Source organism: Astatotilapia calliptera, unplaced genomic scaffold (assembly GCF_900246225.1).
Source record: "Astatotilapia calliptera unplaced genomic scaffold, fAstCal1.2 U_scaffold_1, whole genome shotgun sequence".
NCBI classification, from domain to species: domain Eukaryota; kingdom Metazoa; phylum Chordata; class Actinopteri; order Cichliformes; family Cichlidae; genus Astatotilapia; species Astatotilapia calliptera.
In genome coordinates, this window is record NW_020535618.1 from 379,149 (window position 1) to 397,657 (window position 18,509).

The 18,509-nt window shown below is 40.5% G+C and overlaps 1 protein-coding gene across 1 annotated transcript; it reads right to left on the reverse strand.

Annotated features, from left to right (window-relative positions):
* Positions 1–1,358: 1,358 nt before the first annotated feature.
* On the reverse strand, positions 1,359–14,857 carry LOC113017238 (zinc finger protein 578-like). Its single transcript, XM_026160395.1, has 2 exons — positions 14,496–14,857; positions 1,359–2,715 (listed from the first exon to the last, which is right to left on the reverse strand). The coding sequence occupies exons 1-2, from the start codon at positions 14,665–14,667 to the stop codon at positions 1,781–1,783; spliced, it is 1,107 nt and encodes a 368-aa protein (XP_026016180.1). The 5' UTR covers positions 14,668–14,857; the 3' UTR covers positions 1,359–1,780.
* Between the last annotated feature and the right edge of the window lie 3,652 nt (positions 14,858–18,509).

Below are 18,509 nucleotides of genomic sequence, written 5' to 3' on the forward strand. Positions count from 1 at the left end.
ATTTAACACGTTACTGCCCATCTCTGCTGATAAATGATCAGAATTATAACATTACTGACTGAGGCAACATTTCCCTGATTCAAACCTTGTGAATCGCAATTTTAAAAAACAACCTTTTGAAAATCAGTTTTTAGTCATTATTATTATTATTATTATTATTGTGTGAGGCTCTTGTGGTCCTCCATAGTCAAAAGCTAGAAAAAAAAGCATTCACTAATTACAAGCGATCTACTACTTAAAAATAATAATAATAATAATAATAATGGATACTTTATTGATCCCCATGGGGAAATTACTTGTTTTTCTCTGCATTTGACCCATTCACTCAGTGAAGCAGTGGGCAGCCCACTAAGCAGGCGCCCGGGGAGCAGTGTGTAGGGACGGTACCTTGCTCAGGGGTACCTCAGGGTAGCCATTAAGTGGATTCGAACCGCCGACCTTCCAATCATGGGGCGACCACTTTACTGACTAGTTTTTTTCCCCTTCCCATTTTTTGTTGCCAATGATATTTGTGGTGTGAATGTTTCATAATCAACAGGAGGCAGGTTCACCATAACCACACACATCCAGACTCAGACATCATGTTACACGATACAGTCCACGGTAGCTATATGCTCCAAGTGAAGCTGAAGAAAGCATCTTCGTGGTTCAGAGGTTTCTCAGCAGAGGAGGATTTAGCTGAAACAGCTGAAGTCACGTTTGGTTTTTACAACAATGACAACAACAAAAAACACCAGTTTTGCTAACAGATGTAGAATTTTGCTGGAGCACAGCTCTTTACAGTTTATGTTTACATGAATTTCTAAATTAGTATAAAACATCAGAAACAAAGAAAAATCTTGTGCATAATATGGCAGAATCCTTTTTTTATGCGTCTTGCAAACATTAAAAATGACACCTCAGAAATAAAATCTCAAAAGAAATTTAAACAAAACTTTATTTAAACATTAGGAACACAAAGCAAACACTAAAACTAAACCTAAACAATGATCAAACAGAACAAGAGGATACTGAACCTTAACCATCATGAAATGTATGATCATGGTTTTCCTGGTACATTTTAATAATGAGGTGATAAACTTAACTATTGCAGAAAGCATGTTCAAAAGTTGATTAATTCTGAGATCAGAAACCTTAGCCCCTTTTTCCATTAGTACCTACTTGGATCAACTTGGCACAATTTGCCAAGGTTTTCCATCTGGTACCAGGTCACAGTACCTGATACCAGGTACTGTGACCTGATTCTTTACAAATCCTATCATGTGAATTCATGGCTTTTTTTTTCACATTCTGTCTCTCACAGTTGAAGTGTACCTCTGGTGCAAATTACTGACCTCTGTCATCATTTTAAGTGGGGGAACTTGCACAATCGGTGGCTGACTAAATACTTTTTTGCCCCACTGTAAATCCCTGCTTCGAAATAAACTCTTTTTGTAGGTTTCATGTTGCATATTGATTACACTGCGGGACGAGTGCTATGACAACAACCACTCACATTAGATAGTACCGGATTGTAGTGGAAAACCAGTCAAGTTGTGGGAAGTCGATCCAAGTAGCTACTAATTTCAAAACAGGCTTTTGAGTGTTTGGTTCCAAAACAGCTGATCAGAGTAGAGAAAGGAAGCCATCATTAATGGAGCTCCAATATCACAATTCACCATGGGAACAGGTAAATGAAGAGCAGTGCCTCCATATGTCAGTGCTGACCACGAGGCTAATTTACAAAAACAAAAATGGCAGGACCACTCACAGCTGTCCAACATTTTCTAAGCATGAAACTTTAATCAGTATGGATTTTCATGTGTCTCTTTGCGTGTCCGAGATGACTGAATCTTTTCTCACAAAAGCTACAGGAATACGGTTTCTCACCAGTGTGCCTTCTTACATGACGTTGCAACTCATAGTTCTCTCTGAATCCTTTCCCACAGGTGCTGCAAAGATGCGGCTTCTCACCTGTATGAATTTTTAAGTGATAATACAAATGTGCACGCCGACTGAATCTTTTCCCACAAACGGTACAGATATGGGGCTTCTCACCTGTGTGAATCCTTGCATGAGACTCAAGATGTGATTTATAGGAAAATCTTTTACCACAAGTGCTACAAGGATATGGTTTCTCACCTGTGTAACAGTTACCATGATTTTTCAAAGCTGATATCTGACGGAATTGTTTCCCACAGGTGCTACAAGAATACGGTTTCTCACCTGTGTGAATTCTGAGATGTGCATTCAGGTGACATTTAAACTGAAAATGTTTTCCACAGACGTCACATTTCAGAGACTTTTTCTTTGTGTCAGTTTTACTTTGATTCTCTGAAACAGCAGGGTTGTCTACTCTCTGACTGTGACTTCCGTTGCTGTGATGTCTCCTCTTCTTCAGCTCTGCATTTCTAGTTGATCCTGAGTCCACATGCTGGCTTGCTTTCTGATCTCGGCTCTCTGCTTCAGGAAAGCTGTGAGAAAAGAGATGCTCAACGTTTGTTTCTGATTCAGTGTGTGCACTTTCCTCATAAGCGGCTGTCACCATGAAGGCATCAGTCTCCTGCTTCAGTCCAAGCTGCTCTCCCTCCTGACTGCTGCACACTTCCTCCTGTTCCTCTTTAATCTGTGGAGGCTCTGGGTCCTCCTCAGTCAGACTGGAGTTCCTTTCTTGGATACAGACCTGTTGGTCTGTAAGAACCTCCTCCTTCTCAATGACATGTTGCTGTTGGAGGTCTGAAAAGACAAATGTAGGGGGTGGGGGTGACAGAAAAACAAACATTTGAGAAAATATGTTCTGATCTGAAACATTAACAGGTCTCTCCACAGTGAGAATGTGTCTCACATATACAAGTGAAATTTAAAGTGTACAAAATTTGACAAATTATTTGAGCACTGACGCAAGTTATCGTTTAGTTCTGGCACTCTTATTAGTAGAATGATCTCTTTCTGTTTACAATGTGAAAACTTTGTCACCGAGTGTTATAGTTTTAATGTGGAAAGGTCTTAATCTCGGGTAAGTAAGCAAGAGTTTCTCTGCATTTCTGTGTAAAGAAGTAAACAAATGAACCAATCACAAACAAGCTGTTTCTGATTGGTGGAGTCAGGTCAGACAACTATTTAAATGTGACTTAGTGACACACAGTCACACCTGTCCACCCAATAAAAGATGGGTGATCTTTTTGCTGAGTAATCTGACATTTTCGCCTCACACATAGTCTGTCTCACTCCCTTGGGCTGGAAGTGTATGTATAGTGATTATGCTGTAATGGGATTGTAATATTATTTTATGCCATGTTAGACCCCTAATTAAAGATTGTGAATTATTATGTAGTTTTAGTTTGCATTATTCTCCTGAATTAGAAGAAGCTGATAACTATTGCATTTGTTAAACTGATTTGCATTACAGTAGACTGCTGATTTATTGTGAATGAATGATATTGTTTTATGATGCATTATACTGCTGAATTATAAGAAATACTGTTCGCAGAAAGTCATCGCCTTATTTGTCTGATTAGAAGAGAACAGAACATGCTGGAGTTTTCTGCCCCATCTCAGCAGGAGCAGATAAACATGGAGCCAAGGTCGTAGCTTAGGCGCCGTGTGAGAGAAAGAATGTGAATGTTTAGGCTTTTATGATAAGGTAGGAAAACCAGAGGCTATAAGAGTTTGATCAATGCTCCACCATTTTGAGATCTGAGACTGTCTGTGTACGGTGTCCATCTCCCAAGCGTGTGATCATTAAAATCATCGTTTGACTCAACCCGGCCGGACCAGTGTTGTTATTGTGGTTTTTCCTCTTGAATCCATCCCCAATATTTGAATCCGTAACAGTGTGCTGCAAAGTGCACAAAAATCAAAGAATTTTGTGTTGAGGATAGGGCTGGGCGATATGGCCTAAAATTCATATCGTGATATAATTTGAAGCACGTGCAGTAACGATATATATCGCGATATATTCTTTTCTTCTGTATAACGTATTTTCCACACTATAAGGCACACTTAAAATCCTTTAATTTTCTCAAAAATCGAGAGTGTGCCTTATGTATGAATTCTGGTTGTGCTTACTGACCTCGAACCGATTTTGGCGTGCAGAAATCTGTTCAAAAATGTTTTAGTACAACTTTGGTAAGCCGCACTGCTTGATGGATTGTCAGAGCATTACGGCTGCTGTAGTGAGGAGCTTCGTGGAGTAATCTGGGTCCAAAACTCCGTCCACTTCAGGTCCCAAAGTCAAACGAATACTGAGAGTTAAAAACGGTCTAAATTCTTTCATCTTTAATAAAATCATCAGCGTTGTTGCTCTACCAGGTGTAACAATTAAGTTTAACATCCATGCATCCATGAAAACAGAATTTATTACATTTAACGGAGTTAGAAGTTAACAGGAAGTTAGCTCGTTAGATTCCACCCAAACATGTTGTGCTACGTGATTGCTACCGACACAGCTATGTTAGCATAACATTAGCACAGTGAAGCTGGAGGATGAACGCCAACTTTTTTTCCACTCATTAAAATTTAACGTGAGGGATTCTGGTGGTCAGGGACAAATGCAATCGCATAGCAGGATGCTATACACGGGCCAAACATCAGTCAGGAGAACAACTGAGATTATTCATCCACAATACGAGGTTAGTTATTAATATACTGCAACAACATGGGAATAGAACAGCTGCGAGAGAATTCAACATTAATGAATCAATGTTACGGAAGTGGAGGAAGCACAGTTTTTGGCTTTCCCCATATTTCAAAAGTGCTTCATCTCTTTGCTATGACTGTCGGTATAATTTGCAGATGATAATGATTTTAGCCGCTGCGATGCTTTCGACCAAAACAGGCGCAGCTTGATGACATCATCAACATGCGCTATCGCGATAGAGCGATATAGTGAAAATCTCTATCGTTGGCCAAATTTATATCGTTTATATCGTATATCGTTTATATCGCCCACCCCTAGTTGAGGATTAGTCCAGTTACTCAGCGAATCGTTGCGGCCCTAGTATAGATCATGATAGTTAGAAAATTAATTTGGTCTCACAGGAAAAATCCTTAGTTTGTTTACCTTGAAGGTAGGGATCATTTTGTCTACAGTGATGCAAACTAAGACTCCACACAACACCATGATGCTGTGTGGAGTCTTACAAGGGACAAATCACAGGGCCCTCTTATTGAATCTGCATATGGTTCCTTTTTGTGAAATCTTTCAGGAGTTAGTTGATAAGTTGTCTTATCACAGCTATGCTGATGATACCCAGATTTATTTGACTATGTCATTATGTTTGTGTCCTAAAAATGTAAACAACACAACAAAAATTACCTCCAATTCATCCATTCTCTTCCACTTATCGGGGCTGTGGGAATTTGCAGCCTATCCCAGCTGCTATAGGGCAAGAGGCAGGGTCTTTTTCTCCAATTGATCTTTCTCATTACATTTAAGTAATCACTTCCTCCAAACCATCAACATGTCTTTTAGAACCCAGTTCTACAAGACTGCTTAAAGAAGTCCTAACATTAATTTGTGTTTCAATCTTAAATATGATCAGCCTATCACTACTAGTCGGTTATGTACCACGGGGCTTCAAATTAGCGGTAATTAAGCTGTTACTTAAAAACCCATATACTTCACCTAGCTGTCTTAACTAATTATAGGCTGATCTCCAAACCACTTTTAATCTAAAAAAAGTCTCAAAAGAGTAGTTGTAACAGCTTGCTGATCATCTGCAAAGGAATGGCTTATTTGAAGAGTTTCTGTCAGGTTTCAGAGCTCATTGCTGTACAGAAACAGCTTCAGTGAAGGTTACAAATGATCTTCTTATGGCCTCTGACAGTGGACTCATCTCTGTGCTTGTCCTGCTAGACTTTACTGCAGTGTTTGATCAATTAGAGCATGTTGCAAGTATTAAAGGTACTGCACTGTGGTGGTTTGGTTTAATAGACTCCAAGTTGTTCATGTAAATTGAGAGTCCTCTTTATACATTAAGGTTAATAATAGACTTCCACAGGGTTCCATGATAGAAAAATTGGATTTACATTATACATTCTTCACAATCCGACAAGTACAGTGCAACGGATGAAATCCTGTGCAACAGAGTTTATGTTGAATAAGGTTTTAGTTATTTATTATATTGAATTACCATGTTCTACCTTATTTTTATAAATTTTATATAACTTTTTGTTTCTGACACCGCAGAGAGTGCTCTTAATTTTGTTGTATGTTACAATGACAATAATGATATTCAGATTTTTATCCTTAGTTATGCTGCAATAGGTCAAGGCTGTGTTTCCTCTTTACTAACCTGTTTTACTCATTATGTTTTTATACAACTCACTGAATTGAATTCATATTCATTTCTGGCTCTCTTCCACAGCATGTCCTTGTCCTGTCTTCCTCCCCTCACCCCACCCAGTCGGAGCAGATGGCCGCCCCTCCCTAAGCCTGGATCTACAGGAGGTTTCTTCCTGTTAAAAGGGAGTTTCTCCTCCTCTCTCCACTCTTGCCAAAGTGCTTGCTCATAGGGGGTCATATGATTGTTGGGTTTTTCTCTGTAAGGTGCTTTTAGAGCCATACATATGGATTATATAGAGATCACGTTTAGTGCAAATCCTGTTGTCTTTTATTTTCTGTTATAATCATTGGGCGAGTTTGACTACAGTTTAACATTATTGTGAAATTTTGAGTTTAATTTTAAATAAATAAATAAATAAATAAAGAAGAAAATTATTAATATAGCACCTTTCTGGACAGAGTCACGAAGTGCTACTGAGTCCACAGTTGTTAAACTTAGAGGGAGAAAGTTCCACAGTGGCAAAGCTCTATCACCCTTAGTTCTCATCCTTGTGTGTTGTATAGCAAGTAGGCCCTGATTAGGTCATCTCAGTGACCTGCTAGGGACATAGGGCTGTAGAAGATCAGAAATATGTGCTGGTACCATATGTGTTGGATCAAGGACACATCTAAAAAGTGCAGGAAACCAGCCCTCGACACCTGTGACTTAGAGGATCTGGTCAAAGCCTAGCTGCAGTGTTTTGCACAACCTGCAGACGATCCAGGGAAACTTTGCTTAGACACATAAACAACTGAATGTCATCACCATAACAGTGACAGAAAATGTCCTCAAAGGAGCCCATTATATGCTGACAGGGGAGAAGATATATTTAACAATAAAGCACCCAAAACCAAATCTTGAGGGACGCCATAAGTAAGGGAGGTAGAGGATAACCTAAAATTAGAGACCACCACAGAAAAACCACAGGTGATGTAGATAGAACCACTCCAAGGCAGTTCTAGATACACCAACCCAATAGTTGAGCCTTTCAAGCAGGATGTGGTAGTAAACGGTGTCAAATGCCAACGTGAGGTCCAACATCAACAAAACAAAGCATTTTCCTGCATCGTTACTCATCAAAATGTTACTAGAGACCATAAGATAAGCTGTTTCCATGGAATGAACTCTACGAAAGCCAAACGGAAACCTATCAAAAATGCATTGTTTATCCAGAACTGTTATAAGTTGCTTAGTCACAACCCTTTCTAGAAACTTAGCAATTAATGGTAATTTAGAGATTGGCCTGTACATCATGAGGCATCATAGAGGATCAGATGGATAGCTAAACCAGGGTGTTAGCGCCATTTATAGTTATTACATGTTTTATTTTGAAAAGCCTGAAAAGGATATGGTGCTTTTGTTGTGAAAGGTTTGTGAGAAATAAAGTAAGCGAATGGCGGAGCGACACGATGGTTTTACCGCCGTTGTTGCACAAACCGACGCGTAAAACAGCCTCTTGTCCATCCAGACTCTTATTTTAGATATAAGAGAAATAGAGAACTCCAAGAAGAAACAAAGATAGCCATTACATTAAGTAAAACCATCATGCTCCCAAACAAGACGACTGCATCGCTATGAGATCGTGCAAAGTTTGATACAGCAAGTCAGTTAAGTGCACAGAGCTGTATGCATGAAGAATCTAAGAAAAGAAGAAATAAGCTTTCATGGATAAAGTTTTGGACTATGATATGCTGCTAAGCTACAAGTCGTGTTAAAACTGAACAATTGCGATTCTCAACTTCTTACAAATAAGTCAGTGACAGTGTTTTTGGTCTTAAGAAGATGACACTAACTACGAAAGCCTCAGCTTTGTGTCATAGACCATTTTGTTTCATGAACACTTGTTGAATAAGAAGTTGTCAGCACATGAATCCTCAACAAGGCTACAGTGAGGCAAGGAAGTTGCTGTTTTGTCATTATGGTAATGAACTGAAAATTGCAACTGCCTACATGAACAGAGCATTCAATTGGCCACAAATCAAAACAGATGATGCAAAGGCTCTTCATAGCTATTCACTGTTTCTCACTGGTTGTAACAATGCAATGCAAGACATCAGTCAACTGCAAGAGATGGAGATCCCCACGAACCTCAGAGTTATTGTCTCTAAACTGCCATACAAAATGAGAGAAATGTGGAGAGTCTCTGCTTTTGACATTCAAGAAACAAGTGGAAGGAGAGCAAAGTTCTCAGATCTGGTTAGATTCATAAACAGACAAGCAAAAATAGCTGCAGATCCTTTGTATGGTGACATTAAGGATGCTGAAGACAAAGCAAAGTCATCTGCAAATGTGAGAATGACTAGATCATCCAGGCAAAGGGGAAGCACATTTGCTACAAGTGTAACACAAGCTGCAAATGAAAGGTCACCTGAAATTAACAAAAGTGCTTCTTGTCACACTAGCAATGCCTTCCAGAAACCATGCATATACTGTGAAAAACTCCATACACTGGCAGAATGTCAAAAGGTCAGAAACCAGCCTTACAAAGAAAGACTAGAGTTCCTTAAAGCAAAGGGTCTGTGCTTTGCATGTCTGACACAAGGTCATCTGAGTAAGGACTGTAAGAAAAGATCATTGTGTGAGTACTGCTCTAAGAGACATCCAAGTATGCTTCATTGGACAAAGGAGGAGGACAGTAAGGCAGACGATTGCATCCAGAGAAATGTCTCAGACATTCCCACAACAAGTGATGAAACACACACTTCAGGCAGAATTTGTGGAGCCACGGGGGCCGGAAAAGGCATTCATGTGTTATCGATCGTTCCTGTGTGGGTTAAGTTGAAGAAAGGCAATAAGTTGATTGAGACTTATGCATTCATGGACAATGGGAGCCAAGCCACGTTTTGTTCAGAAAAACTGATGAGACAACTGGGTGTAGAAGGTAAGAAGACAAAATTCATGCTTCGCACAATGGGACAAGAAAAGATGGTGACAAGTTACCACCTGTCAGGATTAGAAGTGTGTGGTTTAAATGAGAACACCTATATAGATCTTCCTGACATTTACACTCATGCAGACATTCCAGTGTCTAGAGAGAACATCCCTACACAGGATGACTTAAAAAGGTGGCCACATCTTCGGCAAATCAAGTTCCCACATTCAGACGCAGACATTGGACTTTTGATAGGATGTGATGTGCACAAGGCTATGGAACCATGGGAGATTATTCATAGTAAAGATAACGGTCCATATGCTGTTTGAACATTCCTGGGTTGGGTTATCAATGGCCCTCTCAAGAGAGATTCTTGCTCTACTCCTTCTGACAGAGAGCTGAGTGTTTCAGTAAATCGCATCTCTGTCACTAATGTTGAGAATCTTTTGATGCAACAGCTCAACTATGATTTTCCAGAGAAAGCTTCTGAGGAAAAACAGGAAATGTCACGAGAAGACATCATGTTTATGGATTCTGTCAATGGCACAGCTGAAAGGATTAATGGTCATTATCGCATAGGTCTTCCTTTGAGAAACAAAGCTGTCAAAATGCCAAACAACCGCAGTGCAGTAATGCAGAGGGCAGAGAATCTGAAAAGAAAATTAATCAGAAACACAGAGTTTCACGAGGAGTATCAGAGCTTCATGTCTGACTTGCTGAATAAAGGCTACGCAGTTCAGGTACCAAACACAAAGACTACCCCTGAAAATGAGAGAGTTTGGTACATACCACACCATGGGGTGTACCACCCTCAGAAAAGAAAACTCAGTGTAGTTTTTGACTGTGCAGCATCCTTTCAAGGGAAATCACTGAACGAAGAACTCTTGCAAGGGCCAGACCTAAGGAACACACTGATTGGAGTACTAACAAGGTTTAGGTGGGATCACATTGCCTTGATGTCAGACATAGAAGCTATGTATCACCAGGTGCGAGTACCTCCAGAGGACAGTGATCTTTTGCGTTTTCTCTGGTGGCCAAATGGGAACTTGAATGAACCTCTGCAAGAATACAAAATGATGGTGCACTTGTTTGGGGCAACATCCTCCCCAAGCTGTGCAAACTATGCACTAAAAAAGGCAGCAGAAGATGCTAAAGAAAAAATGCCACTAGCAGCAGTTAATGCTGTTCTGAACAACTTTTATGTAGATGATTGTCTTCTGTCAGTTTCAGATGAAACAGAGGCATGTACTATGGTCAGGGACCTGACTGCATTGTGTGAGAGTGGAGGATTTCACTTAACAAAGTGGATGAGCAACAGCAGAGTTGTCCTTGCTTCCATTCCTGAAAAGGAAAGAGCAAAAGAGATGAAAGATTTGGATTTGAGACATGATGCACTACCAGAGGAAAGAGTCCTAGGAGTGAACTGGTGCACAGAGACAGATGTATTCAAGATCAGGATAACTGAAAAACCTGTGCCAAAGACTAGGCGAGGCATCCTCTCATTTGTAAGTGCAATATATGACCCATTGGGTTTTTTGTCTCCTGTCATTCTGACAGCAAAAATCATCCTGCGAGAGCTATGTGGCAGGAAGATTTCATGGGATGAGGAAATCCCAGCTGAACTGGCTCAAAGGTCACAAGTTTGGCATTCAGAGCTTTCAAAACTTCATGGCTTTACCGTCAACAGGTGTTTGAAACCTGCTGGATTTGGAGTGGTCATATCTACACAATTGCACCACTTCGCTGATGCCAGTGAGAGAGGTTACAGAGTCGTTACTTACCTCCGTATCACAAACCAGAAAAGAGAAACTCACTGCTCATTCATTATTGGCAAGTCCAGAGTGTCTCCTCTGAAGCAGATAACAATTCCACGTCTCGAGTTGACAGCAGCCGCAGTTGCTGTAAAAATGGACAAGCTCATGAGAAAGGAGCTGCAAATGCCACAAGAAGAATCTGTGTTTTGGTCTGACAGTACCACTGTTTTAAAGTACATTTCCAGCAAAAACATCAGATTTAAGACATTTGTAGCAAATAGAGTGTCACTTATTAGAGACAACACAAAACCAAGTCAGTGGATGTATGTAAACTCTGAATTAAACCCTGCTGACCACGCTTCAAGAGGAATGAACACAGACACATTCATGAAGTGTTCAAACTGGATTGCTGGGCCAGAGTTTTTGACAAAAGATAAGAAAAACTGGCCAATTCCACCGGACATTAAAGAAATACCAAAAAATGATTTCGAAGTCAAAGAGGTGATGAGTGTGGATGTTACAAAATTACATGAAAATCCAGTGAACAAACTGATCTCTCATTATTCAGACTGGTACCGTCTAAAAAAGGCAGTTTCCTGTATACTTACGTTCAAGCAGCTGCTTGGCAGGTTAAGTGCGCATCGGAAGCTTCTCATGTCACAAGCAAGTGGCTGTGACAGCAGTAAAAGGAAATCTGAAAAGGTTGCAGGTCAAATGCAGCAGTTCAAAACATGTATTAAGGGATCTTCACTTACCACTGCAGATGTTGCAAAGGGAGAAACTGAGATTGTTAAGTTTTGTCAAAATCAAAGCTTCGCAGAAGAAATTGCAAGTCTTCAAAAAGGTGACAAGCTTAAAAGGAGCAGTCACATTGTGAAGCTGGATCCTTTTGTCCAGGATGGAGTTTTAAGGGTTGGCAGTAGGTTGCATGAGTCTGCACTACCAGTAGATGTTAAGCATCAAGTGATTCTCCCTAAAAGTCATCATGTTTCTACTTTGATTCTGAGACACATTCACCAAGAAACAGGCCATGGAGGAAGGAATTACATATTATCCAGGCTGAGAGAAAGATTCTGGATTCCACAGGCAGATTCAGCAATAAGAAAGATCCTGTCAAAGTGTGTAACATGTAGAAGGACATCTGCGAAACCTGGTGAACAAAGAATGGCAAACTTGCCACAAGATCGCCTGATTCCTGACAAACCTCCATTCACAAATGTGGGCATAGACTATTTTGGACCTTTTGAGGTCAAGCATGGGCGCAGCAGAGTTAAGTGATATGGTGTATTGTTTACATGTCTTGCTGTTAGAGCAATACACATAGAAGTTGCCCACTCACTTGAGACTGATTCTTGCATAAATGCATTCAGGAGGTTTATTGCAAGACGAGGTCAAGTGTCTGTCATGAGATCAGACAATGGCACTAACCTTGTGGGTGCAGAAAGGGAAATGCGTGAAGCAATCAAGGGATGGAATCATTCAAAAATCTCAGAAATGCTCATGCAAAAGGGCATCACCTGGATATTTAACCCCCCAGCAGGGTCACATTTTGGAGGAATCTGGGAGAGACAAATTCGCTCAGTTAGAAGAATTCTTAACCAGATCCTAAAGCAGCAACCTCTGGATGATGAATGCTTGCGGACATTGCTATGTGAAGTTGAAGCAATTGTCAACGGCAGGCCAATAACAAGAGCGTCTAATGACCCCAATGATTTAGACGCACTTACACCTAATCATCTACTTCTTCTTAAAGGGCAGCCAGTACTGCCACCTGGATTGTTTCAAAGAGAGGACTTGTATGCAAAAAAAAGGTGGAGACAGGTGCAGTACCTGTCAGACATTTTTTGGAAGCATTGGACTAAAGAGTATTTGCCGCTTTTACAAGAAAGACAGAAGTGGTTAGTGACTAGGAGAAATCTGAGACCAGGAGATGTTGTTCTCATAGTTGATGACAGTGCACCAAGAAGTTCCTGGTTAATGGGAAAGGTTGAGAGAACAGTTCCAGACTCACATGGACTTGTCAGACGTGTGTTTGTCAAAACCAAAACTAGCGTTTTGGAGAGGCCTATCGACAAGTTATGTTTGTTGCTTGAAATGGAGGCAACAGTTTGAATATCAGCCTCATGTGTAACAGATATATGTTCAACACATATGACTTATGTTTCATATAATGTTTGGTTAAGCCAGTTAGATTATGAGTGTTGATATTAAATGACGCTCTATTGTGTTAATATGTAATTGTTATGCCTTAGCAGTAACAATTAGGGGCCGGAATGTTAGCGCCATTTATAGTTATTACATGTTTTATTTTGAAAAGCCTGAAAAGGATATGGTGCTTTTGTTGTGAAAGGTTTGTGAGAAATAAAGTAAGCGAATGGCGGAGCGACACGATGGTTTTACCGCCGTTGTTGCACAAACCGACGTGTAAAACAGCCTCTTGTCCATCCAGACTCTTATTTTAGATATAAGAGAAATAGAGAACTCCAAGAAGAAACAAAGATAGCCATTACACAGGGGATCATACACCAAGACAGCCAGTACATCGTTGACACGAAGTGAGAACAGCAGGGCAGAGAAGAATAACACAAAATTAGAGTGGGACAAACTGCACCCGGCAGCGGCAGAGCCAAACACAGGCACCATCATACTGAAAGTCATGAAAGCGTTACTTCATGTTAAGCATTATCAGAAAAGACACTGAAAGGATAGAAGGATCACAGATGAACAGAACAATACAGGGTCACTGCATTTGCAGTGTTTAGTCAAAATACGATGAAGAAGTTGTAAATGGAAATATTTGGATCATCATCTTTTGTATTTGCATTTTTTTAACTAAAGATTATTGCAAAAAAAGAAATTCTGTTTTGCGTGAGTTACTTTTTAAACAGTGCTTCAAGTATGACACAGATACTAAATCTACTCCCATGACAAGTACTATATGAATAGAAATATGAAGTGAATGGATTGATTGGCCAGGAGCTGTTGGGTCAGCCTGTCATGTGACCGATTATGAGCAGGTCTATTTCACATTTATCCTATTTTTGCACATTTATTGATGGAGGCAGCACAGCCTGCTAAGAATGACTGAGCCTATTAACATCACTAACATGTGACACATTTAGACATCATACTTTGCTTCAGTCAACAGAAACTTTAACCACTGATTGCTTTCTTGCTTTTGCTGCAGATGTAAAGACATTAATTACAGCATTATTTGTAATGTGGACAGATTTTGTTCTGATGCTTTGGGGAGTCACTGTGTGTGTTCACTTTGAGGCTCTCATGGAGAATAAATGGAATAAACAGTTGGTGTGGACGCTCATCTTCATCAATGTTAGTCAGCAGACAGTTTTCACACTGTCTCATTAAGAGTGTGTGTGCTCTTCCTCAACTATCACCGTTTGCTCCTCTGAATTCATCACCAAAGTAACAGCTTCCTGCTCTCAGCTAACATCAGCTTAGAGAAATCCTGGAGATGCTGATAAACTTTCAGATTTATCACCAATCAACTAAATACCGAAGAATCTGAGCTTGAACAGCACAGAGATAAAAACATGTCCATACCTGTGATGTGTGAGTTTCTGTCGGGTTTCCGGCTGATATCCAGCAGTCTGTGCTGACGGTTGATCTCCTCCTCATACTGGACGATGGTTTTTTGAACCTCTGAGAAGATTTCTTCACAAACAGCAGTTAGTCTCTCCTTGATGAACTCTCTCAGATACTGAGCTGAACTCATCGCTGCTTCAACTCAGGCTGAGTGGATCGATACCGACGTTTGTATCAGATCCACACTAACGTGATAGTTCTGTATCGAGGCTGCTAAATGTTAGCCGATTAACCCGAGTCCAGACAGATTTTTGTGAAGCGCTATTGAGGCGTTTCTTGATGACGTCAAGTCCCGGGAGCCGGTGTTGTGCCAAAAAGTGATTGTCTGCCAGAAACTGATTGCCGGTGTTCCAGATCTACTGGCGTTTAGATCAACTGGCGTTGGTCGAACAGATCTGTGGCAGTCTTGCGTTTCAGGAGCTGCTACCGACAAACCAGCAAAAAAACGCCAAATGTGTCATCTGTGACACTTGTGAGGTTGTCTCAAACACACTCCGTCAGTCTTGATGCTGTTGAACAACAAAATGTTTAAAAATGTGGCGAGTTTACCTGGTGATATCCTCATGCGCGACGCGATCGCGAAAACAGCAAACAATTAACACCACGCCGATGTTGTTCACAGGACAGCAAGAGTAAACGATCGGGAGACTCTTGTCGTCGTTATCGTTCCCCTCGCACGGTTTATTTCTCCGAATTCAGCGTTTTTGCTTCACAACTACAGCGTGCTGTTTACTTTGTGCACTAACATGGAGTCGAGTCAACCAGCGCCACCTCTGGCCAAGTGCCACAGCCTACAGCCAGATCAACCTGTGACACACATCTGCACCACGTTTGAATTCGTGTCATGCACATTTGTACCTTTCAATTGTGTCTGTTTGTGCGTCATGCAAATAAACCTTTGAAATGAATGAAATGATATCATGTATTTATTATCAGCCTACATTTGTACAAAATGCCAAATGACATACACATAAGAATCACCATCCTGATATCAATACTTTTGCCCATACGAAAAATGTCGTGAACACACTAATATTTCACCAGTGTTGTAACATCACATGTCGTTAGCATAGTCTGCCTGTGTCTGCCCTCTGCAAACAAACATGTTAGAGTTGGTTGTGATATACAGTCTGCATAAGTGTGGTCAATCTAATAAACATTTATAAGGAGATGGCAGTTACTGTGAATATACAACAGGTGATTACCAATAAACAGTCAGACAATGACTCTGACAATCTCATTCAATCTTGCAGATTGCACCTTCTGTGGAAAGTGGTACCACACAGTGTGTGTGGATGTCCCCTGTGCAGAAGGCGACTACAAATGTTGTGGGTGCTAAATAAACAGAAAAAAATTGATCCCTGTTGTCTTTGCTTACCGATTGTTTTTAGTGTTGACAATCCACATTGCTGGCATTGCATCTTTCAACATGTTTGTGGGCAGATTTGGATGTATCAGGGTTAAGTGCAGCCACTCAGCCTCTACTCAGTGTGATCATAGCAGCAGGTGCAGATGTGTCACAAGTTAATCTAGTAGTGGGCTATGGTCATGTGTTAGTGGTGGGAACAGTCATATCCACTCACTCTCACTGGCTGTTTATTACTAATCACTGTGTAACTGCTGTGAATTCACAGTAACTGCCGTCTCCTTACAAATGTTCATTAGATTAACCACACTTATACAGACTGTATATAACTCCAGCCATGTTGATGAATTGCCTATATTGGCTGGAAATATTCATTTTCAGGGAAAAGACACAGACAGACGATGCTTACAGGATGTGATGTTACAACACTAATGAAATATTGATGTGTCATATTTGTCCAAGGTGTATTTCATTGTTATGGAAAAAGAGAATATCAAAATCATGATGACCAATTGGAGTGGTGATTTCTATGACTTTGTGTATATAATTTGGAATTTTGTACAAATGTAGGCTGATAATAAATACATGATATCATTTCATTCATTTCAAAGGTTTATTTGCATGACGCACAAACAGACACAATTGAAAGGTACAAATGTGCATGACACGAATTCAAACGTGGTGCAGATGTGTCACAGGTTGATCTGGCTGTAGGCTGTGGCACTTGGCCAGAGGTGGCGCTGGTTGACTCGACTCCATGTTAGTGCACAAAGTAAACTGCACGCTGTAGTTGTGAAGCAAAAACGCTGAATTCGGAGAAATAAACCGTGCGAGGGGAACGATAACGACGACAAGAGTCTCCCGATCGTTTACTCTTGCTGTCCTGTGAACAACATCGGCGTGGTGTTAATTGTTTGCTGTTTTCGCGATCGCGTCGCGCATGAGGATATCACCAGGTAAACTCGCCACATTTTTAAACATTTTGTTGTTCAACAGCATCAAGACTGACGGAGTGTGTTTGAGATAACCTCACAAGTGTCACAGATGACACATTTGGCTTTTTTTTTGCTGGTTTGTTAGTAGCAGCTACTGAAACGCAAGACTGACACACATCTGTTCGACCAACGCCAGTTGATCTAAACGCCAGTAGATCTGGAACACCGTCCGCGGGAGCGCGCGCAGCTGCTTAAAGCTGCAGCGCCCGGATTACTTGCGTTGCCAGCTACTTCCGTGCAACTGATATAACGTGGGGGGGGGGAAACCCAAACACATTTATGCCTTTGTTATTAGGCAAAGGTATGCATTTATGGAGCTTTAACGTTTCTTGTAACCGAATTATGACGCTTATCAGAAGGTTGCTTTCAGTGTGTATCGCAGTCACGAATGACTACACGCATCACGAGGGAATAATTAATGCCTACAGGTTTAGTATGTCTACTCTCGTTGTTCATATTTGTTATAAGACTGTCGAATAGTGGTTAAAACAATAAAGACCTATTGTGCCAGTATCACCATGACTCTTTCTTGTTTGTGCAGAATAACGACTGAGAACATGGCATTTTAGCGCTACCAAAAAGTGATTGTGGCCTATAACTTGTCACTGAAACAATATTTCGGCTTCAAACTTGTTGGATATATTCCAGAAGGGTTACATGTGATATATTAAATCCCAAACACTCTCCAAGAGCTGCTACCGCCCCAGCCTTCCTCTTTAGGAAGCTGGGTGACCTGTGTGATGGTCCAGTGGGTTCTTCTTGTGGAAAGTGAGCGACTCTTTCTGTTTGAATTATGAGAGCTATGAGACGTAACAGTAGGCGGAGCCTCTCCTTGTGACTAAGGAATTACTTTGGTTCTCATCCATCAGATCTTGTCTTTGTTAGAGCTGTGCGATGTGACCAAAATTTTATATTCTGATATAAGTATGTATCCCGACAATGATATAAATCACAAAAATGTAACATTTCTGTAAATTCTGTGAATCTCGGGCAACTCGACTTGCGTGAAGTGTTTCCAGCTGGAGTCGAGTGTTTTGACCGATGCACGAAGCTATACATTTTTAGACATAAGTTGAAACGGCCGCCATTTTCTTTTTCAGTATTTATTACATGGTGTGCTGCGGGGAAAAGCCTGTTCTAACGTTAATTTTTTTTAGCACCTAACGGCTCTTTTTTGCTTCTCATCCATAAACACTGCATACTCTTTCACATGATTCATTTTATTTAGAAAAATCTCAACAGGATCTTCAGCTTTATTGTGAAAGGTTTATGTGGAAAATAAACAAGCGGAGCCACGCAATCATGGGATGTTGCCAATGACAATGTATAAAAGCAGTTGCTTGTCTGTCTGTAGTGTGGTTATTTTAAATATAAGAGAAAGAGAGAACTGTAAGAAAATAATATAGCCACTACAGTGACCATCAAAATGGTGAAAAACAATATTGCCGTAAACAGTTAGTTTTGCGACACAAAACAAACGATAGTCCCGCCCTATAAGGCTGACTGAGACTTATAAATTATCCATTTTGTCCACTGTTTTCGGTGTTTGTCAGATTTCAGTCTCAGAGTGTAAGTCATTTTTTCCATTGTATATATGTCCTCGATTACGTC

Bases quoted from the DNA above. Each gene is read 5' to 3' on its own strand.
- LOC113017238 (XM_026160395.1), bottom strand. From the start codon at position 14,667: ATGAGTTCAGCTCAGTATCTGAGAGAGTTCATCAAGGAGAGACTAACT. The intron at 2,716-14,495 runs GTATGGACATGT...TTGTCTTTTCAG, and splicing joins CAGAAACTCACACATCACAG to ACCTCCAACAGCAACATGTC.